This window comes from Triturus cristatus, chromosome 2_2 (genome assembly GCF_964204655.1).
Source record: "Triturus cristatus chromosome 2_2, aTriCri1.1, whole genome shotgun sequence".
NCBI classification, from domain to species: domain Eukaryota; kingdom Metazoa; phylum Chordata; class Amphibia; order Caudata; family Salamandridae; genus Triturus; species Triturus cristatus.
In genome coordinates this window covers 170,744,689-170,769,667 of record NC_140582.1, presented here as the reverse complement: position 1 = coordinate 170,769,667, position 24,979 = coordinate 170,744,689, and the positions used below count along the sequence as shown (strand labels likewise).

The 24,979-nt window shown below is 39.0% G+C and overlaps 1 protein-coding gene across 1 annotated transcript in view; it reads right to left on the bottom strand.

The window, feature by feature from the left end:
- GRID2 (glutamate ionotropic receptor delta type subunit 2) overlaps positions 1–24,979 on the bottom strand; it is a 2,613,212-nt gene that overhangs the window by 1,476,484 nt on the left and 1,111,749 nt on the right. Inside the window, exon 3 of the mRNA XM_085641143.1 lies at positions 14,822–15,106. Coding sequence (XP_085497269.1) covers positions 14,822–15,106 — 285 coding nt within the window. The remainder of the gene's footprint in view (positions 1–14,821; positions 15,107–24,979) is intronic.

The following is a 24,979-nucleotide window of genomic DNA, read 5'->3' as shown; positions in this document are numbered from 1 at the left end:
TGGAAGACATATATTTTTGCCACCTTCAAATGTTTACCAGTTATGGTTAATCTAGGAATGCGTACAAAACCATGGGAGTTGCATTGGAAGACCCATGCAAAACTCATGGAATGACTTCCCAAGGCAGAGTAAGGCAATGCAGAGAGTTGCGTTGCTTTACTCCAGATTTATGGAGCCACTCAGTTCCACGCAAAGTGGCTTTGCATGGCTTCATAAATAGCATTTAGGACATGTGTCACTCTTGCACCACCTTGCTTTGGTGCAAGAGTGACACAACTCTGCTCCTAAAAAGGCCCTTTTGTCTCCCTGTGCCTAAAAAAGGAACCTGACTTTGTGAAATGTAATTTGGTGCTTGGTTAAAGCTCTGGAATGCCTTTTGGCCAAGTCCGGGCTATATAAAAACTGCAGAAAAAAGCTGCTATCTGGACAAACATGTCAGATGCACTTGCATTATGAAATCTTCCCCTTAGCCTCAAAAATGTTTCAGTAAACTCTGCATTGAAATGTCTGATTACCCATTTTGTATTTCACAAGATTATCTTCTGATCCTGTAATAATTTTCAACGTGAATCCTTAAAGCTCACTCTTACAACAACACCCTTTTAATCATAAACTAGCAGATATAATGCTTTCTATACCTGGGGGCGCAACATGACAATGTGACAATGCATGATTCTTCCCACAAAGACTTTTATTCATGTGTCCATTTCCTTGGAAATTTGCAATGCATGAACTCCATGGTTTTATCCCTAGACCCAGCAGGTTAATTGACCAGTCAGTTTAGTGGCCTGTAGGGAATCTTTCCTTTTTTTTCTCTTTTCTTTCTATCAGCAGTTTCCATGGCTCGCGTGCAGTACAGACGGACAGCGGGTTGCTATGGAGTACAGAGAGCATGGCAGAAGCACGTCCCTTCCCCAGCAGATGAATAAACTGAGAAAGCCGTTGAGCCACTGCGTGATGGTTCTGGTGAGGAGAACGCATTCTTTGTGCAGATCCGAGGGAGGGAGTCGATAGAGTAAAAAGACAGCATCAAACTGTGGCGTGGTTTTTCTGTGCTGTAAGTGTCTACAAAACAGACTGAGTCACAATGGAATAGGGAAGGTTAAGAGTGATGAAGTATGGCAAAATACTAAAACATACAATTTTTTACTCAGATTTGGGGAAAACACATTTCAAAATATGATTTTGCAACTGCATGTAAATGTTGAGTGTTAATGCCTTATGGGCCACATGTCCGACTGGTTTTAGGGGTCGCAAATGGAGAATCTGGCTTTTTGCAACCACTAAAACAGCTTGCAGCATATATTAACCTTATTTTGTGAGTCAGTAACCTGTTACAGACTTGCTAAATAGGCTCTGTGAGTCGCTATTAGGAAGGGGCATGCCAAGGGCGTCCCTTCTGAATAGCGAGTCGCAGGGGGATGTACAATTGTTTTGCAACAGAAATGCACTCACAAAACAATCACAGTTTACCGCCTACTTCTAGTAGGTGCTAAGCCAGTCGCAATCAGGAAGGGGTCTTTAGTGGAACTCGTCCTATTTTGTAATTGGCAGCTTAGAAAAAGAAATAGAAACATTTCATTTTTATTTTGAAATGCAGCTCGTTTTCCTTCACGGAAAACAGGATCTATTATAAAATATAAAGGCTTTATTTAAAAAGCAGTGACAGACATGATGGTCAGATGACCCCAGCAAGCCACCATTTTTGTCAGGGCCAGCCATTCCCAATAGGTTGTAAATTAAGATCCACCTCATAAATATTAATGAGGCAGGTCCCTTGCGACCCATTTGAGAATCGCAAACAGTGTCTGAGACACTGTGGTACATTTCATTTTGAGTCTCGCAAATCAAAATGGTCGTACATGTGGCTCTATATATTTAAGGGTGTTTACCGCCTCGTGTCATAAGACATTTTCTAAAAACCTATCTTGCTTTCTGTGGTTTCACCATTGTACTGAATATTTTGTCAGTACATTCCCACCAGAACTGCAATGTTTAGGAAAGCAGTCTATGACATCTCTCATGTTATAAAACCTATGGTGTCTGAACCGCTTTCATTTTTTGTTCAGAACTATTTTACTGAGAAAGAAAAAACAAATTAGTCATAAATATATACATAAAGCAATACTAAAAAAATCCAATTTCAGTCATATGTTAATACAAAGAACAGAGCAGCCATACATACAACTTATAACATAGAGTTAGATCAAACCTGTATTATGAAGAATGCTTCAAGGAAAGGAAAGCCTTCAGTAAACTAACATTAAATCGGTATAAACAAAACAGTGGAGTTATAATTTAAAAACACAAAGCACAACAAAATAAAGTGACCAAAACAAAATGCCAGACACAGTTAATTGACAACAAATCAACAGAAGTACTGTGAAGCTACGGGCCCATGAAGAGTTCTCTGTGGTTGTGAATACCATTGACTTCCAGTGGAATTTTCCTCCAGCTTGGTGACCTTTCTCACGGTAAATCCGTGCAGACATGCTCATTCTTTAATTCTCTGTGGGTGCATACTCTGATGCTCATGTAGCTGGTGCCCTGATTTAAGAATCCAGGGAATGACCTGATTTCCTTGACTAAGCTGTATTTCCAGGAAGGCCTGCATGTGTGTAGAACGGTTATGCAGGATTACATCCTATTATACTTTTTGGGGACTGGGACTTAGTTTTCGTCATCCGACTTTAACTGAGATCCAGAGAGAGAACAGCAGCAAAGGAATAAAGTAAGAAGGAAGTGAAAAGAACAGGCGGGCATATTAACAAGGGCTTTAGCGCCACTTTTTTGGCTTAAAAAGCCTAAAAAGTGGAGATAAAACTATCGCCCTATTTACAAGAGGGTGCTAACATGCATAATCGCATGTTAGCACCCTTTTTCCCAACGCCTCCCTTTGCATCTCTAATGAGATGCAAAGTGGGTGTCACTGGGCGTACACCGGATGGAGTACCTTGTAAAATATCGCTGATGTTCACATCGCGATATTTACAAGGCAGCCCACAGGAGTTTAGCTCAAGTTACATTTTGGCGATTAACTGCGGTTTTCGCCAAAAACTAACGTCTGATAAAATCCTGACTTACCTATGCTTAACATAGGGGGTGGATTATGCTGATACGACCACAGGGTCGTATCAGCAAGGTTTTTGCCGTTTTGCAGGGAACATTGCTGGAAAACCAGCAATGTTCCCTTCAAAACGGCGATTTCCCCGCTATCGCTGGATTTCTTATCGCCGTTGTGAAAAGCGTTGTTGATACAGCGCTATCACGGCGATGAAATCCAGTGATAGGATAAACATCGCTAACCGCGCTTTACGATGTTTATCTCTAATCGTTGTTGATATGCCCCAAAGTGATTAAGGTGGAGAGCACGGATAAAAAAGAACCTGCAAGAGTGACATTTTGGACAGGGAGTGTAGATGGCATAAAAAGCATGAAGGGGAATTAAGACTAGCCAGCCTTGGTGTTCATCAGCACCAGTTGTAGGCTCCTAGCAAAAACTTTGGACAGTGCACATTTTATTTGTTTACAAATTGATCACTGCCTATAATGAGACTCTGAACTATAGGCACAAATGCAGTAACTTCCAGTACTGGGCTCCTCTGTCTAAATGTGTATGACATTTTGTTTTATAAATTAAAATACATCAAGATGGTGGTCAGTTTCAGCATATCAAGTGACAATCGATTAAGTTTAATGACACCTTTGACATTTTCTTTTACAGGCTTAGGTCAAAAATTGCTACTCTACAAGGGAAGACTCTGAGTAAGAATTACCCAAGGGTCCTGATTTTTCAGAAATTTTTCAAGATCGTATGTTTTCCTCTCGAATTTTCTTCATTATTTTTTATTTTGTCCTACTCATTTTGTGACAAGTATGGTTGTTTATTTTTTAAGCTGTGTATATTTTTTAGTTTTAAATATTTTGCACTGGAATGCATTTTTGTAAGAGCGTATATAGCTTTGTATCGTTTCAGATCACTTCTCGTACCACTTTTTTAACTTGTCTAATTTTATTTAATTGGTAGATCATCTCTTCTGAAGTTAAGGTTGTGGGTGGGCTACTATTAAAATTTGAAGCTTCATGACTTTGAAGCAGCTGGTTTTACAGTGTCTGAGACTGCTCTAGTTGGAACCAAGCAATAAAATCACACAATGTTTTCTAAATGTAAAAAAAAAAATCACTACCGAGGGTAGGTTTAAAGCCCTAGGCTCACCTGTGCCTCTCACTAACTCATTTCATACCACACTATAGGTGACACCTTTGGTCATCTGCAGAGAGAGCCTTAATGCGCACAAACAGATTTTTAAAACTGAGAAGGGAAATATGGCTTTCTTGTGGCAGTTAAAATCCTTCAATCCCAGGCAGCTGCATTTGTAAGGTTATTTAGCATTTACCTAAGCAAAGGCGTTTTCATTATAGAATTTCTAAACTAACAAAAATATTTAAATTAGTATATAATTAATTATGAACACGGCATTTAACCCCCCCCACTCAATTTGGGTGTCATGTTATTACACCCTGGTAAATCTACCACTTACCCGCCCCTCAGCACTGTAATACGTGTTACTTTTGCCTCCAGGATTAAAATTTCTGACGAACCTTGCAATTGTAATAAAGCCCTCTAAGCTAATCTCCCTGAACAGAAGGGAGTAAAGAAAGAAGGAAGAGAAGAGAAGAGAGAAGAGAAAAGATAAGAGAAGAGAAAAGAAAAGAAGGGAAAAATAAGTTTTTAATTTTCTCCTTACAGGAAGAGCCTTATATCGAATTTACTCCTATATCCATGAATCTTGCAAAGGGGGCAAATATAAAACATAGACTATAACTACCTAATCTAACACCATTCTACACCCTTGTAATCTTCTCCTGAAAACCCTGTGCCTCATCAACATCCGTAAACAAAAAAAACTTTCCCTTCACTAACACTCGCAATTTACATTGTTGTGCAATTGATGCTTGTGCCCCCTTTGCCTTAAATAACTGCAGCATTTTTACGAATTCCTTCCTGCGGCGGGCAGCAGCGGCAGACAGGTCCGAAAAAATTCTACATTTAATAGTCTCGTTAATTGGGAACTGTCTCTGCTGAATAGCCTTTGTGAGAACTGCTTCCTTTATTCGAAAATCTGCAAAGTTGATCAGGATCGTGCGTGGAAGGGTTGAGTTAGGGAAAGGATGAGCTGGGACGTGATGGGCTCTCATAATTGTGAGGTCTCCTTGGAAGTCCGGAATACATTTTTGTTTGATGAAGGTGTTGACCCAGCTTAAAGTTTGCGACCCTTCCATTCCTTCAGGAACGCCTACCAGGCGAAGGTTAGATTTACGTGAGTGGTTTTCCAACTCCTCCAGTTTTGATTCCAACGCCTGTTTGCTCTTAGCTCCTACTTTAACCTCTTTTGTCATTTTATATAACTGGTCCTCCAATGCGGAAATTCTCTCCTCTGCCTCCTGGAGCTTAACAGGGAGACTACCCATAAGATTTTCCATTTTCTCCAAACGTTGATTCAAGGAGTCCAGTTCCACCTTCTGAGTTTTTTTCATATCTTGAATTTCTTCTAGAATCAGATTTAACATGTCCTTGACACTGATCTGAAAATCTTCAGTCAGATCTATCAATCGATTAAAGTCCAGGATAGTATTGACATTGGGAGTAGATGACAACATTACAGTTGTGGCCCCTGTGGAAGGTGGGGTAAATCTTGATCCCCCTTCCCGAACTACTTCCTCCTGTTGTATTTGGGCCACAGTTGATATAACTAACCCCACTTTCTTTGCAGAGCTAGCCTGTTTATCAAATCTCTGATCCGAGATTAATCCCTTCCTTAGCTCCAAGGGATCACCCCTGAGTTCTTTGCTCTGAACAATAGATGGAGAGTCCAGCCCTCCGTCTAGAACACTAGATGGAACACAATTAATTAAGTCGGCTGGTAGTGTAGGGAGAACAGGATCTAGAGAGATTATGGGCTCATGAGGTGATTGGGGAAAGTGGAAGGAGCGGTGGAGGGGGGATAGTCTACTTTTCTGGGGGTGGGATGGGGGACTAAAAAATAGGGAAAATGCAACCGGTAGTTTCAATGATAGGTCGGCTATTTTGTATGTTATATTTGTTCTTTTTTTTTGGAATGTTACATTGATTGGTTCTTTGAAATTTTTTGTTTAAATGGCTAATAGGCTAAAAATAATTTTGTTTAATGTTAACGGCCTGAATAGTCGGAAAAAAATGCGGGCTCTTGAAGCATGGCTAAAATGAAAATCCTGAAATTATTCTGTTACAAGAAACTCATATCTCGAATATAAAATTTTTGGAATTTTCAATGTTTAAAACCTGGGCTAGCTACAGGGGTTTTTCATCTATCTCTGCATCCCATAGAGGGACTGCTATATTTATTAAAAAAAGGCTTACAAGTGGAGTGCATTAATTCGGGTAAGGATCATTTCGGGAGGTGGTGTTGGGTGACATGTTCTGTTAGATCCAAACCATGCCCTCTGACATTTGTAAGCTACTATGCACCCATGGAAGATGACGCCAAAGTATATGACAATCTTTTTCTCTCTTTAAATCATGTTGTAGGAGATTTGATTGTGGGAGGGGATTTTAATATTTTGATGAATCCACATCTCGATTCCACAGTCCAAGGGAAAAGGCAGACAAAACCTAGATCTTTTAAAATATTGAAAGACCATGCTGATATTCTAAATCTACAAGATCCTTGGCGAACAGCATTTCCGACTTTAAAGAAATGTACATGTGGATCAGGACGGTTTGGCTCTTCCTCACGCATTGATTTTTTTCTGATCTCCCAGAATTTAGATTTTTGTCAACAAAATTTCTTTTTCAATGGGTTTTCGGATCATGCCATGCTATCTTTGGAAATTCACGTCGGCCCTGGTTTAAAATTACCTAAACGCTGGGTATTTAACAAGGTGCATCTGAATGATGCCGAGTGGGTAAAATTTATGGATGCTGAGATCAGACAGTTTTTAATTCAGAACATTCATTCCGCATAACCAAATATAGTCTGGGATACCTTAAAAGCCTTTATCCGGGGACTAGTAGTAAGCAAAGAGGCAGTTACTGCCAAAAACGCTAAGGTTGAGAAATTAAAAATTGAAGATAAGCTCCATATTTGCAATGTGGCCTTTTTAAAGAATCCCTCTTCCACCAACAAAGTTCAGCTTGAACAAGCCAAGCGTGAGCTTTGCACTATATATAGCACTCAAAGCGAGATCTTTTTTCAACAGTCTCAGCAAAAAATCTATGAAGATAGTAACTTTACTGGTAGGTTATTGGCGTGGCAGGCCAAGGAACAAGCAGTCACAAATCAAATCAAAGCTTTGAATTGCCCATGCGTAGCAGGCTTTACGGAGGATTCAGGTGAGATTAATACCATTATGCTTGCACATTATCAGACCATTTATGGCCAACTTCAGTTAGTTGATGATCTGTTGTTGAAAAAGTTTCTGCTTGAAAATCCACCGCCTATGTTGATGGAAATAGATACAAATCTTATGGTCCGTTCGTTTTCATTAACAGAGTTGGAAGATGTGATAAAGAGCTTACCCAACGCTAAAGCATGTGGCCCAGATGGCTTAGCCGCCGAATTTTATAAAACAAAATTTAAGGCGTTCGGTGAATTCTTTCTTTCCTTGATAAATTCTATGTTAGAAGGGAGGGGGGGGTATTCCAGATTTCTTTAAACAGGGAAATATTGTTAGTTTTCCGAAGAAGGGTAAAAACAAAAGGGATCCAAACTCTTATCGCCCAATTACATTGCTGAACTCGGATTACAAAATTGTCACAAAACTTCTATCTCTCCGGTTCAACAAATATGCGGCAAAACTGATACATGTCGACCAAAATGGATTTTTGGCAGGCAGACAGTTAGCTACCAACACTCATTTTCTCGCAGAGGCTTTGGATTATTTTGAAATTCAGAACATCCCCGCGCTAGTTTTATTGCTAGACGCTGAAAAAGCTTTTGATTTAGTGGTTTGGAAGACGTTGTTTTGTATTTTGAATTCTTTTAATATTCCAACGTCTTTTATACTCTTAATTCAGAATTTGTATAAGAATGCAGTGGCAAATGTGATTATTAATTAGACCGTGGTAGGGTCCATTAATATTAAGCGTGGCACAAGGTAAGGGTGCCCTCTATCTCCAGTACTATTTGCTTTTTTATTGAACCCCTCGCAATTGCAATACGGAACTCCCCAGATATCCTCCCTCCAATCCCGACTATGCCGTCGTTAAAACTTTATGCAGATGATGTTATGCTTTTAATTAAGCCTACAATAGGAGTACAAATCAAAGTCTTCAAACTATTTGAGGACTTTGAAGCATAAGGAGGATAGCGAATAAACAGAGCTAAGACGGAAGTTATACAATGTGGTAGAGCTGCTTTCGATTACATCCAGATATCCAAGGCTTAGTAAATCTCAACCCAAAAAGATATCTGGGGATTTTTTATTCAGCGTCGTTCGAAGATTTATTTAAACTAAATTATACGCCACATTGGAATATGCTTCCTTTATCCATTTTAGGTCGTGTTGCTCTTATCAAGATGTCTGTTTTACCATTGTTTAATTTTCTGTTCACTTCGATACCATGCACTTTATCAGGCTCGTTTTTCTCTCAGGTTGAGTCCATGTTTACAAATTTTGTATGGGCAAAAAAAAAACCACGTTTAGCACTTGGCACTTTATATGAAGACTCTGGGCCCGATTCACAGAACTAACTTAAGACAAAATCCTAAACTTACTACCATTTTGGTATTCACAGAAGGCACTTACTCATTTTGGTATTCACAGAAGGCACTTACTCATTTCGGTATTCACAGAAGTTAGGAGTCCTAACTTTAGGACTCCTAAATGCCTTCTGTGAATACCGAAAGTCTTAAAATTAGGATTTTTCTCAGTTTAGTAGTAGTATAGTTAGGACTCCTAACTTTAGGACTCCTAAATGCCTTCTGTGAATACCGAAAGTCTTAAAATTAGGATTTTTCTCAATTTAGTAGTCCTAAGTTTAGGACTCCTAACTTTAGGACTCCTAAATGCCTTCTGTGAATACCGAAAGCCTTAAAATTAGGATTTTTCTCAGTTTAGTAGTAGTATAGTTAGGACTCCTAACTTTAGGACTCCTAAATGCCTTCTGTGAATACCGAAAGTCTTAAAATTAGGATTTTTCTCAATTTAGTAGTCCTAAGTTTAGATTTAGGACTACTAAATTGAGAAAAATCCTAATTTTAAGACTTTCGGTATTCACAGAAGGCATTTAGGAGTCCTAAAGTTAGGAGTCCTAACTATACTACTACTAAACTGAGAAAAATCCTAATTTTAAGGCTTTCGGTATTCACAGAAGGCATTTAGGAGTCCTAAAGTTAGGACTCCTAACTTCTGTGAATACCGAAATGAGTAAGTGCGTTCTGTGAATACTAAAATGAGTAAGTGCCTTCTGTGAATACCAAAATGGTAGTAAGTTTAGGATTTTGTCTTAAGTTAGTTCTGTGAATCGGGCCCTCAGATCATGGAGGGCTTGCACTCCCGAATCTGAAATATTACTATGACGCATATTTTGCACAGTATTTATCTAGGTTCAAACCTCTACCACATATACACTTTTATTGCAATTTCTTTTTGAATTTAATTTGTTCTGAAACTCAGATCAACTCTCTCATGTTATTGTTTAGGTACCCAAAGCTGGTATGATATAAATTTCTCCAATGTATTTTTAAAAGACGGCAGGCCTTCTTTAAAAAATATTCTATCCCAGCAATTAATGCAGCCACCTTAATAGAAGAAATCCTCCCCTTAATAGGAATTAAACAACCAACCTACCTGACATTAAAGTGGGCGGAAGTCGGGTACCTTAAAGTATCAGACTTCTTAAGGGATGGTAACTGGATGACGGTAGCAGACATATCTAAAAGGATTGCTAAGGATTTTATTTTGGTTAACTCTTATATATAAATATTTAGTAGAAATAAACCCCACTTCTTTTATGACCCAAAACCAGCTTGTAGAGGATTTGTTAGCTAAAGCAGTGAATAAGAATCCAGGTGCTTGGAAAACATTACTGGCCTCCTTCAAACATCCGGATCTAGAGTCAAAAGCAATTAAGAAATAGGCAGTTCATGAGAACTGTGTAGTCTCTCTTCAGATTTGGTCTACAATTAATAAGTTACATTTCTTTACTCTAAGAGGGGCTAATTGGCGTAGGATGCTTTTTTTTAGTAAGTGGTTATTGTATCGAACTCCCGCCGTTTTAGCTAGGATGTTCACTAACTAGTCCTCTCAATGCTTTTGCTGTATGAATTATACACACGCCAATTGGTCACATATTATGTTGCGTTGCCCAAATATTAACATTTATTGGACTGAGGTATTTTTTTCCTTAGAACAAGAGTGCAATATAAAACTTGAGGTTAACAGTAGGCTAATTTTACTTGGTTATGACCCAGATCTTCTCTTCTCGGAATCCATGACGAGGTTGCCCTACATAGCAACAGCGATCGCAAGATCACTTCTGCTTCAAAATTGGCGTTCCGCTTCCATACCCTCAGCTATGAAATGGGTTCAGAAGATGAGGAGGGTCAAGAAGAGCGAATATACCTATGCCGCACGCATTGGAGGCCTTAAGAAGTTTGAGAAAATATGGGGTACCAAGTTTGATTCTGATTATTAGCCATGGGAGATATCTGAAATTGTTATTAAGAAGTGATTGAGTTATGGGAGGTTTGAGCTTTTTATGAATTTTACTAAAGTTGCGTTTAAGATAACTTTTTGTCTTAGATTGTTAAACAGGCTGATGATTTGTAATATTCTGTGATCTAAAAATTTATTTTTTCAGCAATCATTTGTGTTGTAATGTAATATCATGTTTAACTCCGGCTGCAATATAAAAAAAAATAATAAAAAAAAACAAACAAGGGATTTAAACTCTGACGAAAAGTAGATTGCAATTGAAAATGCTCACTTCTCTCAGTGGCGTAGCTGGAGCTCGTGGCGCCCGGGGCTATCCCTCAGATTGCCGCCCCTGGGGAGGGGGGGTTGCTGGGGAAAAAGGACGGCGAGCACTTGAAAGAGGTCCGAGAGACATGTAGTATTGCCGCTAATAGTTACCTCGATCATGCAAGTTACATGCACATACATGACACGGTCCAAGGCTACACAGTTGAATACACCGGTGACTGGCAGTACAAAAGAGAACACACAGACTGCATGATCTATCTGGGGACTCAGAAAAAACGCATGTGACATCCATCACAGAGCTGCGTGAATAATTACCAGGTAATTCCCTCAGCACAATGCAAACATGCACATACATGACACTGTTCAGGGATCCATCATCTACAGCTGACATTAAATGACCATTCATCATGGTGCCCCCATTAAAGCAGTGCACTTTGTGATTTGCATGGTACATGTTCTTTGCAGCAGGCACATTAACCCTCTGTGCTACCTTTCCAGGAGTCAACCCTTCCACTAGACAAAACTCCGATCTCTCTGTAGGAAGAACATGAATCACCGAAGTAATCATGACATTTTTATTGTTTCTGAAAATTGCTGGAGGCCAGGAAGGAGGCAGCAAGTTTTTTAAAAACCATAATATACTTGCAAACACTACGCACTCACCCGAAATAGGTACCCAGTGCAGTCACACCGTTCGCATCGCCCTAACCTGCTCAAGGTTCATGTGACCTCAGTGACAGAGTCACAGTGACTGGATCACTGTTGCTCTAGGGTGTGCTGCTTCGTAGGCCTGTCCGCAAGACTGGAGATAAACTTCAGTATGGATTGTGGAGGACAGGCCTTCAAGGTTAACCCACAATTGACACCACTAGGGTACACCTGCTTGTGCTAAGACATCAAGCCTTCTAAGGTCTAGTGGGGCCTTCTAAGGTCTAGCATGGGAATGTGCTCCCTCAGTAGAGTGGTCTGGTGGACTAGTCATGAAGGCTGAACCCGGTTCCCCAGTTCCAAATTCGACAGCTCTAGCCATAGTGCCACATCCTCTACCCCACTGAACACCATACTTCCCCACTGAGAGAAACTCGTACTGCCTTCAGCTATAACCTAATTGTGCCCGCTATAAACACTTGGATGTGGCTCAATTCAAATTATGCACTTGATAAGAGTAATATGCTGCCTAAAAAAAACGTAAAAGCAACCACTCATAGGGAATGCAAGATTAAGTAAAGCATGTGAAATGTAAGCAGAAACAATATGGTTACCTTAACGATCTCTCACTCACTATTCAGAAATCAGCTAGTGGTTTTACCTGAAAAGTTATGGACATGACTACAGGGCCCTGAAGGGAACCGTTTCAATGTCCATTGCTTATATCCGTAAAAAACGTAAGCAGTATGGTTTAAAAAGACCACATCCATAAACACAGAGCCATGGTACACATTTTGTTTTCCAATCCACCCATCAACCAGGTATTGCAGCACCTCCAGGAATGGTGCACTTCCCCACCTGGGAACAACAATGCTGTTCAAAGAAAGACCAGAAAACAAAAGTAGCGCTTCACTGGCAAACTCTGTAAAGTGATGCTGATTTATTTGGATGTAAATACAACCAATCTGGCCACTTTGCAACCACTCTGTCTTGCTTTATTCAGTTATGTATTTATTTTTCATATTTAAAACCTATTTCTCTCCATTCCGCTGCTCTTTGGAATAGAAAAATGTCAGAAAAAGGGCATTTCCCGCAAGACTGTTTTTCTTTTTTGGATCCATTTCACAGGGAAGCAACTAAATGAAAGAAGGAAAGAGGTTGTGAACAGTTTCTTCAAGTCACGGTTTTCAGTAAGTGAGGAGCAAGACAGAAAGAGAGGGAATAATTGGAAGAGAGGGGGGGACAGCTGTCAGCACAAAAAAGAAGAGGACATTGCCCGAGTCCTATTCCTTCCCTGCCCGTCCACGAAAGCAAGCCGAGCCTTATCTCAATGCCTTTGTCCTCCCCCAAAATAGTGCCGCCTGGGGCGGACCGCCCCCACCGCCCCACCCTAGCTACGCCACTGGCTTCTCTATTGGACTTTGTTTGATGTTGTTACATCTCTAAATCATTTTCTGATATTTTACTATAATTCCAAGACTTACACTTCTATTATCAATACCATATTTCAGTAACAATGTGTAAAGTGCATTAAAAAAAAACGAAAAACCTGCTATTTCAATGCCCCTTCAAATTGTGAAAGATGTCTTCTTCATGATGTAACTTTTACAACGAGTAAAGGTATGGTAAAAAAACAATATTTCCCACGCTATGCTACTGACATTGATATCCTGTTTACTTCATACTACTGCTTAGTATAATTATATTAAACATTCTAAATGTATTATATTAATATTTATTGTATTATATATTATAGCTTAATATCTAGGCGATCTGCCATATACTGAGCCTTGTTCACACTGGATAAAACGGCTGATAGATACATTATGACATAAATAAAAATGAACAATTAGCTAAAAAGAAAAGTGGATGTCATTCAAAAGCATTCCTGCTGGTTTTAGCTGTAGAATTTGCTTGAAGTACAAATACATAGCATGCAATAGTACAGACAATGTCATATGTTCTTGGTGAGTATAAATGTAGTAACTCAAACATAGTTAGCTCACGCTTTAAGAGTGCATGCACATGCTCTGATTTACAGTATCTACTCAGTTGGTTAGGATATTTAACTCCATATAATTGATAAGTGCCTTCAGGAAATGTTTACACATTTATTTTAAGAAATCTTCTCCCGATCAGAAAGGTTTATGTTGTGTAATGCACATCTTCTTAAGTTTAATCTTTTTAGGCTTTTTAAGGTCGCAAAAGGCCCGATTTGCAGAATCGGGCCATTTGCAACCAGAAAGAAGGCTTTTCCAATCTACCAAACAATACTTTAATATTGGGTAACCTATTATTGATTCGCTAATAGGAAAGGGATTGTTGAGGGCTTCCCTTTATAATACCGAATCGCAGCGGTATGTAGGAATGTTTTGTGATCGGACTGCAGTCGCAAAATATTCACATTTTATCACCTGCTTCAAGTAGGTGGTAACCCATTCGCAAATGGGAAGGAGTCCCCGGGGAACCCCTTCCCCTTAGGTGAATGGTAGTGAAAACGTTTTTTCAAAGCAGGCAGTGGTCCACCTTTACTATTTTGTTTTTTTTAATGCAACCTGTTTTCCTTTAAGGAAAAAGGGCTGCATTTAAAAAAGAAAGATTGCTTTATTTAAAAGCAATCACGGACATGGCGGTCTGCTGACCCCAGCAGGCCACCATCCCCGTGATTTCAGCGATTCCCAATGGGTCGCAAATTGCGACCTACCTCATTAATATTCATAAGGGAGGTCGATTTGCGACCCACTACGAATCGAGTGGGGAGTTTCATACATTGGGAATAGTGATTACTTAATTGCAATTCACAGAAAATCGCAATACGATAATCACTATTTCCAAATATTATACACGTGGCCCTATGTCCGCTAACTGCGAGCTCATGCATACGCACACAAACCTTCGTGCATCCATCATTGAAGATAATATCCAATGCATCTATTTAGTTTATTCTGCATACAAAAGCTTGTAAATTCTTTACATTTTAGTTTTTTCTTTCACATTAACAACTTTCAATAACGATTGTTTTCTCTGTTGACACATTTTTGATTCACATTAGATGTAACAAACTACTGCAACTAAACCTTAGATTTATATTGGCTGGAAAGATGGACTTTGGGAAGAAGATAAAAAAAACAAGAATATTCCTCACGCATTGTAGAAGTCAGTGTTGGAAATTGAAGCATAAAACATTTTTATGGAAATCAATAGTTACCATAGTTGTCGTCGTAGAAAATGATGAACTTTTGCCAGGCATATTCAGTAACAACTCTGGTCAATACATTATTGAGATAGACCGGCGGTCGCACAGAGAGGGTGTAATCGTCATTCCGGTCATTTCTGATGAGTTTGCAGCCACTTCGAGGAGTGCCCTCTGTGGAGCGGTGGATGAAGAGATGAGGAATATGCATTGCATCTGCCAAGGCCTGCAAAGATCCTGCTGATTCACATCCTATGGAGCTGACCAGGGCCAGTATCCCATGGTTCATCAGTTCACAGGCTGAAAGAAGGAATGACAGTGGTTAAGCTGACGTCAGCACAACAAGCACTTGCAAGCAGGAAGTATGTTATCGCAAACAGCAAATGGAAGTAAACCTTCATTGCTAACTTATGATCTCAATAGGATACACAGTATGCAGTGATTTCACAGGATGGTTGCCTTATCCGAATCATTGCCCAGAGTCTTTCTTACTGTCAATTTATCATGATTTTTGTGAATATTTTATCATTCAACGAACCAATGCCATTATATGTTTTGATCCACTGGTGCCAGATTTGTGTCCTACTGCCTGCAAATTCTTTTTTTTTTCTTTTTTTGCTGAACGTGAAATGCACAACATTGCAATTTTCTGTATAGTGGTTCATGGTGGTTTGTTAGTTGGCTTGCAGGTGGGAAGGTAAAAACTTTCATCAAAACTGTAAATTTCATGAAATGCCAACATTCTACCATTTCCGTAAAAAATAGTAAATGCATCCTGTGAGCAACAATTTTCCTTAGGCAGGTTGCTCAGATGTAGGCTGTTTCACCGCTGCTACAAATCTGCATGTCATAATTCTAGCCTGCCCATAGTAGCCACACTATAAAAAAGGCAAATACTATCACTACAAATCAAAATCTGTATGCATGGTGCCTGCCACGTAGTGCAGGGAAATGCACAGCATCACATTTTTACATTGCCTACGATGCTGCAGCCAGCAGCACCGTACGCAATGTTAAATGTTCAATGCCCTGGATCCTAATGCCAGTGGTGGGACCACCGCATGTCAGGCGAGCAGTCTCAAACACCGCAACAATGGATGGCAGACTCAGGTCCGCCCGCCATCGTAATGAGCCCCATAGAGTCTTTTTAGCCAAGTGTTGCATAGAGTGCACACTGTTTTTAGGAGATACTTTTTAATATTCTATGGTGTATTTTTCATGAGAGTCTCACTATCTGCAAACAGTGTGGTACAGAGTTAACTCTCTCCATAGAGTAAACACTGTTTACAGTACCTACTTTTCTACTCATATAAACTTAATTCCTCAATGTAGGTTCGGTGAATGTGATGGGTTTGATTCAGGTTAAATCTGTTCACATTAGGACATTCATTTTGGAACAGATGTTGAGTATCTTGAGTAACTTGACTTTCTCTGAACAGCATATTGAGCACTGTGTGCAATGACGGCTTTCCATATATCTGTGGTTGATTGTTAATGTGAACTAGGCTACCCACGAAGTGTATGGGATAGGGTCAATGTTGCACGAAACACATGCTTGCTACAACCAAGAGAGCTGTATCTGTGAGTACATTATTGATTGAGTGAGTGGCAGTGTTGAGAGGCTGTATTGGTGTGTGAGTGGGTGTGTCACAATCAATCACAATCGCTGCTGCAATTCTGGAAGGATCTCAAGACCAGCACCTAGAGACCCTCATGGGTGATTAGTCACACTTTACAATATTCTGATTGACTGATTGATTGGTGTCTGAGTGGCTGTTGTGGGGAATATGTCTGTGTGTGAGCAGCTATGTGGGTGAGGGTATGGCTGTGTGAGTGGTTGTATGGAAGAGTGACTGGTTGTATGGGTGGCTGTTTGGGTGAATGAATGGTTGTGTGAGTGGCTGCATGTGTGAGTGAGTGAATGAGTGAGTGGGTGTGTGAGTGGGTCTATGGAGGAGTGAGTGGTTGTGTGAGTATTTGCATGGGTCTATGAATGGGTATGTGAGTGGTTGTCTGGGTGTGTGAATGGACGTACCAGAGGTTGTATGGGAGTGTGAGTGGTTCTGAGGATGATGACATCAGTGATGTCATGAGTGATGTCATTTGCAATGTCATGAGTGATGTCACTGACCATTTCATGAGTGACGTAATATGTGAGGTCATAAGCAGGTCATAAGCAGTTCACTGTGGGGGTGTAAGTTATAGTTAGCTAAGGTAACTATAACTGCTGAATTTCTATGGTTTTGTGCATATAAAATGCAAGTCTAACTATAACATCCCTGTAACCTTTGTTTTTCTTCAGAGAATTTCTAAGGTTTGTTTTAATTCTATTTCCTAACTATAGCATCCTAGTACCCTTTGGATTTTTCAGTGAATATATATATTTATATATCATTGAGAGTTTACTAACCATTTGGGTACCATCTGCATTATGTAAATTGTGCAAACTATCAAATGACACTAGAAGTAAAGGAATAAAGTAGAAAAACAAAAGCAGCACAGGCTTGGTTGGGTGATAATTGAGTAAGCCTTAATAAGTCCACTTCCAAAACTGAACTCATTCTAGTTCATCTAGCACCTGGATACCCTCACAGATGACAAGTAGTGCTCTACAAATCTGCTGATTGATTGATTGATTGATTGATAGTTAGTTCAGATGCCTGTTTAATAAGGATTATGGCAAGTTATCTGCTATATAGGTTTGTTGCTCAGAACTACGTGCCTGGGACAACATGAAGGTAAAAGGATGTCTACTTGATTTCAAAATGTCTTTGGATTGCTAGCTCAACCCTAGCTTTTCATCCATTAACAATCACCATTGGCTAGTTTGAAGGAATCAACTTCATACTTGAATAACACAATACAATTATTATAGCAAAAACTAGAATAGGATCTAATATTAACTATTGTAACATTATTTTAGTTGATATCACATAAACCAGCATTAGGGGTCACACCTACTTTAGAATTTGGTGGACAAGGTTGTAACCAGTACCCTTCTCAGAAATCATAATGATTTTTTTTATTGAGGAACATACATTGTCTACCCATTCAGGACAGAACAGAACTTGAATTGCTGGCGGTGGTACATAAATCAGTTAATGAAATGATGACCAAATGATTTGATGTGAAGATCAAGTAAAATAAGTGCTTGAAAGTTAATAAAGTAAAAAAGAAAAGAGCAAGAGTGTCAACCTCGCCCAACCATGAAAGAATTATTTGGAATTAACTCTCACACTAATTGATAACATATCAACAACTGCACCCATTAGGGAAGACTCCCCAGGCCCACTGATTTTAGACGGATCTCAATTATCCACTGCCCCATGTTCTTAGATGTTTATGAGTAGTTTACTGCTTTTTAAATAACATGCCTGATTGATTGGGGAGGGAAGTGAGTGAATGGAAAAGTAGTGGGAATGAGGGGTTCTGTCTCTTTATCTATGATATCTCTTGTGGCACCCCCTACCCATTCTATAGACAGACGGAGGTGGAAATATACTCTGTGTGAAATAGAGTCCAGCAGCACAAAGCAAAAGAGACTAAAAGAGAAATGTTACATGATGGGTAGAAACATGAGGTGGAAAAGAACAAGAGTAAGAAACAGAAATGAGCGCATAACAATAAGGACAGAATTTTGTCAGGTAAAATGATCTAAACAAACAAAAATAATTCTCTGGAATCATCTTGAAAACCTCAATGTGTTTGCACAAGGCCATACAGCATCTGGTCTATAAACTCCACTGCTCTGCTACTGAAATCTCAGTTAAGTGTGTCTTACTGTTCATTATAATTAGGACTTCTTGTTGGTGATCGCCTCATTCTTTTGGAGATTTTTTTCATACTCATTTGCAGACCCAAACCCTATGATTCCCAAAAACACAGGATTCACAACATAAAAGAGCTTTTTACAATGTACTAAAGCACATTCATCAGTTACCGGCTCCTGAGATGGAGTGGTAACTGCTCTGCAAAGGGGGAGCTGTGGACAGTGGTCCAGAGGGATGCTACCTGCTTCTGTCTGAGGTTGCGCAAATAGAAAACAGTTTGTTTAAGCAGTGCCTGTACCTTTTAATGTATACAGAATGCTTTAAAAACATGTTTCCACTTTGGGAAAGTATATTTATGAGTAGAGGTCTGCAATGCCGTTCATGCCTCCATTCCTGCATTCACAGTCAATCACAGTGGCTCTCAAATTGTGAGCTGAATGATTAGTATTCATTAGGCTGGGCATTTTGTGAATCCCTGTGAATGGATAAACCAGTTGGTGTTCAAATTGCACGCCCTAATTTGCAAATAGATGTTTGTAAATTGGGCCTTAAATGCAGCTGTTATTTCTGAAACTAATGTTAATGCTAGCCCCGCTGCTACATATTATGTTTTTGAAGCTACATGTACCATTTTTACCTGATTGAAAATATGGTTCTGCTGTGCTGCCTGTGCTAACAGAACCACTAAGAAGATCTATTTTTTCCATTGCCAATTAACGAGCGAGTGAGTGAGTGAATGATTGAGCGAGCGAGCAAGAGTGTGGGAAAGAGCAAGGGATTATTGTCATTAGTATTTCATGTATGAACGCAAACTGATCAGAGCCTGCATGTATTCTAGTTCTTACAGCCTGAGCAAATACGCTGCTACATATTTCACACCATAATTTTGATCAGAGGCTGCACATATAATTTGCATTGCAGTGAATTTCTGCTTCCTTGATATCACAGAATTTCAACCACTTTCAAAATGGTTTGAAATTATAGCACAGTAAGCAACAAAGTAAAATCCATTGACCACATGAATAATTGTAATAGCCAGGTAAATCATACCAGAATGGCATATCTTGAATCTCTATAGTGATTACCTCCTAAGATTATTGATTTCTGCAAAATGTTCATAGAGAGCACATGATGTACTCCTTCATATACATGATATTTCAGGAGCATAGCCACTTGTGTTTCATTTCTACGCCTGGCCTTCATAGCTGACAGTGACAGTCCATATGATTTCAACTTCCAGTACAATAAGAACTCCCGTTTTCTAAACAGGACAGAAAAGTTCAGGTTTCTCTGTTATTGGGACTGACTCATGTTTCATTATGCAGCACCAGAGTGTTAACACCAAGTTACTAGACACCCTGAAATGTTCCCAGTTTACCCTTTCTCCAGCCATCAACCCCAGGCACCACATATGAACCTAATTCTTGCATCCATGGTCTGAAACCCTGTGTGAATCACCTAGCTTCTCTTACCTCTATGCACTGAACCTCACCCAAGTGTATGTGTCTCCAACCCATTTGTGTACGCTGCTCTCTTGATTTTTAGTTAAGTACAATTTGTGAACACACAAATCCAGGTTTGAAACTCATCCCTACCTACATGTAGGAACTGGCCACCTGTATAGTGCTGCGGGTATATTCAAGGAAAACTTAGTGGAACAGGAAGAATCCCAATAATTAAGCATGCCACAAAGGTGTAACCCTGGCGGGTGAGAGTTCTACATATAAAAGTAAGCATTTTTTCTTGTTTTTAAAAAGCAGCCTACCCAGTCCAAACAGTTGAGTAGCGCGCTCTAATTTGTGCATAGTATGCAAGGAAAGACCAACATTTGATCCAAAGAGGAGTAGGTTGTTTCAGAGAAGACGTTCAGTGAGAAAGGGGGAATTAAATTAGGAGGCTACTTACTGCACGAGTTGTGAGTTGCTCTAAATGTTCTGTTTCACAAAAGAGTGAAGAGAAAGCTCACAACATCAACTATAACCAAGTTGTAGTAGTTGTTGATATGGAGATGCATAAAGTATTTGATCTTATGAGCACATCATCAAACATAAAAATACCTGGGAATAGCATCAAGGGTAATTAATACAGCTTAATTCTAATTTACACATTGGTTTGATACTTCATAATATTTTATGATGGATTGTAACAATACAATTCAAATCCCATATTCTATTATGGTGAGAAATCCCTAAAAGTGGGCAGGACTAGAGAGTCATTTAAGACCAACCCTAGGGGGGCCTAGTCAGCAAAAAACATAAATGTACAGGCGGATAGTTACATCTCCACATAAAAGTACTTACAGATTTATAAATTATTTTGCCATTCACAAACATTTGCAGTGGTATGCCTGGAAAGCTGTGCCAGCTTCAGTTTTACAGGAGTACTACTGGGAATATCATGTAACTATTCCTAAGGCTCCTTTCCTCTGTGTGTGGAGTTTAGCATAGTGTAGAACTCCACTCAGGAGAATGGAGCCTCCTGAGCAAACACACTTTTCCCCTACTAGGATACAATACCTGTGTGTGGGTGATCCCAAACTTCCAAATCAAATCACACTGTTGAATTGCCACGTTTTTAGTGGGATTTACTACAGTGGATTTTTTTCGAACTCGCGATAAAGAATTGCACAGTAAGTGTATTTAAGCCTGTTAGGAATCTCTTTGTAAGTTCCTGGTAGGCACACAAAATATAATTTTAGTCAGAAGACTACATTTCCAAACAAAATTACCACTGTTACTAGGGCCCTGATTTTACAAAAGAATTAATTAAGCCATCTGATGGTTTACTTTGTACAAGTGGATTATAAATATTTTACATATCGCCTGGAAGTCACATGCTTCCAGAAACCGTGCCTAATGCAACTTGAGTATTGGAAAAAGTTGAAAGTCAGTAATCACTATATACACTCATACCCCTCCAGATCCCAGCTACAGTGGTGCAGTAGTTTCTTAAAATCTTCAATATCTCATCTTCAGGACATGTCACATTTGTATATCTCCTCTGTGCTTATATTTAAACTCACTTATTTGACCAATTCTGTATTACATAAGAAAAACAAATGGTCCACATGGATTTTGGGTATCTTTTTATGCTAGGTTAGTTCGTGAAAATTTTGGAAGTGCTGGTTAAAGTGCATCTGATTCCTACCCTGCAAGCAAAGCTTTAAAACACCCCACATCTACCATGACACCTGTGTGGCAGTAGGGAGGTTAATGTAGGTGTCTTAGATGAATGTCATACTGCATATTGGACAATAGTTTGGGTAGGGGTCATAGGCACTGTGAAAAATTCAAGCATCATACAAAGGACAAGTGTACCAAATCAGCCATGCCCGTCCATCATGAGAGTGGTAGGGGTGTGGTATGTAGCTGGTGGTGCATTTTGTAGCAGAATGTCACAAATATATTACTAACAAATGCTGTGGTAGTGTGCTGTCATTTACAAAGATTACACTTTCCGTTGAAATGGGCAATACATTTTGCATATACATGTAATTTTGCTGATAAAACTATACAGTGCACAAATGATGTATGGAAATTGGGTGTCAGTAGATATTTAGCATCTGTTCGTCACCAAATAAAGTGTTTGGTGATGATCTTAAAATATTTGTTTCCATCACATTTCAGAATTACAAAAGAAAGTGCTCGCCGTCCCCCAAAAAAGCACTTCCTGGGCTGGTTCCCTCCCCAGCTACCCCACTGTGATATATTTTGGAATATTTGAACAGTTCAATTTTTGTAGTATGTTAGAAAGAATAGCTTCCTTCAGCCTATCCTTTCACACTCACAAAGATTGTCACGCAGTTTATATTACAAAATCCTGTCACTTTCCAGTTAAAGAATAGTAAACACAATTCTTCATATTAAAAGAAGAGGCAGCAATTTATCAGAAGACAGCGCTTAATATTTGACCTCTGTGGCAAGATGAAAATAACATTTAGAGGCATCTTTATTGCGCATTCGCCTTCTGAACTCCTTCATGGTTATTATGGGGGTGCTGCAGCACCCCTGCACTCTCTGCCCTGCGCTTATATGTCTGCCCAGCTCCCCCATCACCCCTAAAAGAATGCAATATATTTTTCTTGAAAATTACCAGCTCCTTTTCATTGCATAACAGCCCATCTTTAGTAATCTGTTTGGGCAAACATGACAACAAATTAAATAAATGAACAAGCATCGTGAAACAATTATGTAAATGGGGTCACCACACAGCAAAACAAACCTCCAATGTAAATTGATTAATGCAAATCCCGTCGGAGCAAAGGTCATATAAAGTGTTGATTCATGTGAATCAGTGACTGTTCAGTAAGTAAGATAACGCTTAGCATCTTTTACCAATTACAGATCTTGTTTGCCGGTAGGCTGCACTTTTAGATATAAAACTATCTTAATAAATCAATGAATTAACTGTTCAAAGTTAGAATTTTAATTTCATCAGCACTGGGTACATGTTTTATAATGTAACCATTTAACTATCAGTGCAGCTCTAGATTTGCTAGTCTTTAGAAGGCAAACTTGGCTGTCTGTGTCTTCATTTAAATAAATGTTTTCATAATGATAGGAATGTTGTTATAAAAGTAACCATCGACAATTGTTACGGAGTTGTCCATAAAATTGGACTTCAGTAGTGACTGGACCATGTCTGCATTTTAGGATAATCATGTGAGGTAGATAACAGGATCTGTAAAGTTACAGAAGTCATATTCATAAAGCCCATGGTCATTGTGAACATTTATCATTAATCTCCATTTCGGTGTCTTATTTTCCCTCTCCTCACTTTGCAGTTGGTGATGGCCTTACTTGATTCCAGTTGCAATCTTTTCACTCACTATATCTCATCATGTCTCCTGCAGCCTTGAGAAAGCCCCTGACTAGTGGTCCATCAGGGGGCGAAACACGTGTCGGCTGGCTTGGCATCTGTCATATTGTGGGATACTCCAACAATGATGAAATGATGGAAAATGTACTACTGTGAATAAAACATAACTGAGATAATAACCGAGAAGTGCCTTCTATACTTATTACAGCTCGGAACACCTCTGGAAATGGATCTATGACAAGCTTAATACAAATGGGAGGAAACATTCAGCCCCATCACAAAGCCTTTCATAATATGTTCACTGGCGCTTCGAACAAAATGTATAACTCTACTTCATCACTACTAAGAACCCAGTAGAAATGCCTCTCCTTGAGACTACTAGTAAACAAATATGTAATATTTGTGCCCACTATCACGGGCAGTATGTTTTAAATCCAGTAATTCATGCAATTCTGTCCCAGCAGCAGAAAACAAACTTGTTTTCTACTGCTGTGACCACCAAAGTTCACTTGCCAAGCTTGTTTGAGCAAACAGTGTTTGTCCAATAAGAAAACAATACAAAAGGCCTTTCTTTCTTTAAAGAGACTATATAAATAACACACCTATAAGAAACCGTGCACGCTGTTCTGAAAAATCATACGTTTCTTTTCTCACAAATATTCTACTATTTTTGTATGTTTAAAAACACTGCACGCAAAACACAACCATGCAACTCAAAAAGGCTTAAAGCCTGTTTATGACAGTGGACTGGTATGGGGTCCATATGTAACATAAAATTACAGTTCAGAAGCTGTGATAATGGGGATAATTTCCAACTCATGGTTCTTCTTCTTAGTTGGCTATCAGCTGTCACTCAATACCCCTCTGTGAAAATCACAATACTACTTCAATCTGTTTCATCTTCAGAATAACTCTAGTGAGTCTATTCCTGCTTTTTATTTATTTGATAGATATCCAATTATGTCCTTTACCTACAAATGTTAGTGTCTTGTTCTGTTTAAAGTTTTTTTGCAAATACCTTTTAGGTGCAATTGTACTGTAGACTACTGGCAAATACACATCAACTGTGTCTCTAAGAATCAGCCTGATTAGATGAGTGAACAACCCTGTACTTTTAGCAGTTAGAGGACTTGCAGATATATTTTGATTTAATCCACAGAACATGACACATTTGAAGAATTTTGGTTAATTTACAACATATTTTTAAAACAAGGTATTCCCTCACAAAATGTCTTCTATTAAGAACTGGGAGTTGATATGTTTACCAGAGGGTCAAAGATTTTTCAGAATGTAGTCACTGATCAGTATTATCTTCAGTTGAATTTGTAGTCCCTGTCTTTCTCATTCATTTGATGTCATGTTTTCTTGTATTAATGTATTTTCAGCCATAAACTTTATTTCGGTCTTATGACCATAAAAGTACAAATACAGATATTTCATTAAAGAAGAATTGTTATATACATGCTGAAAATACAACGAAAGTTAGTTAAAATGAGTGCTAAAAATGCAAATGGTACAAAGCAGTGAAGCACAAATATGCAGCAAAGGCCCATAACGTCAGAGTAATAAATAGCAAGGTCCATCA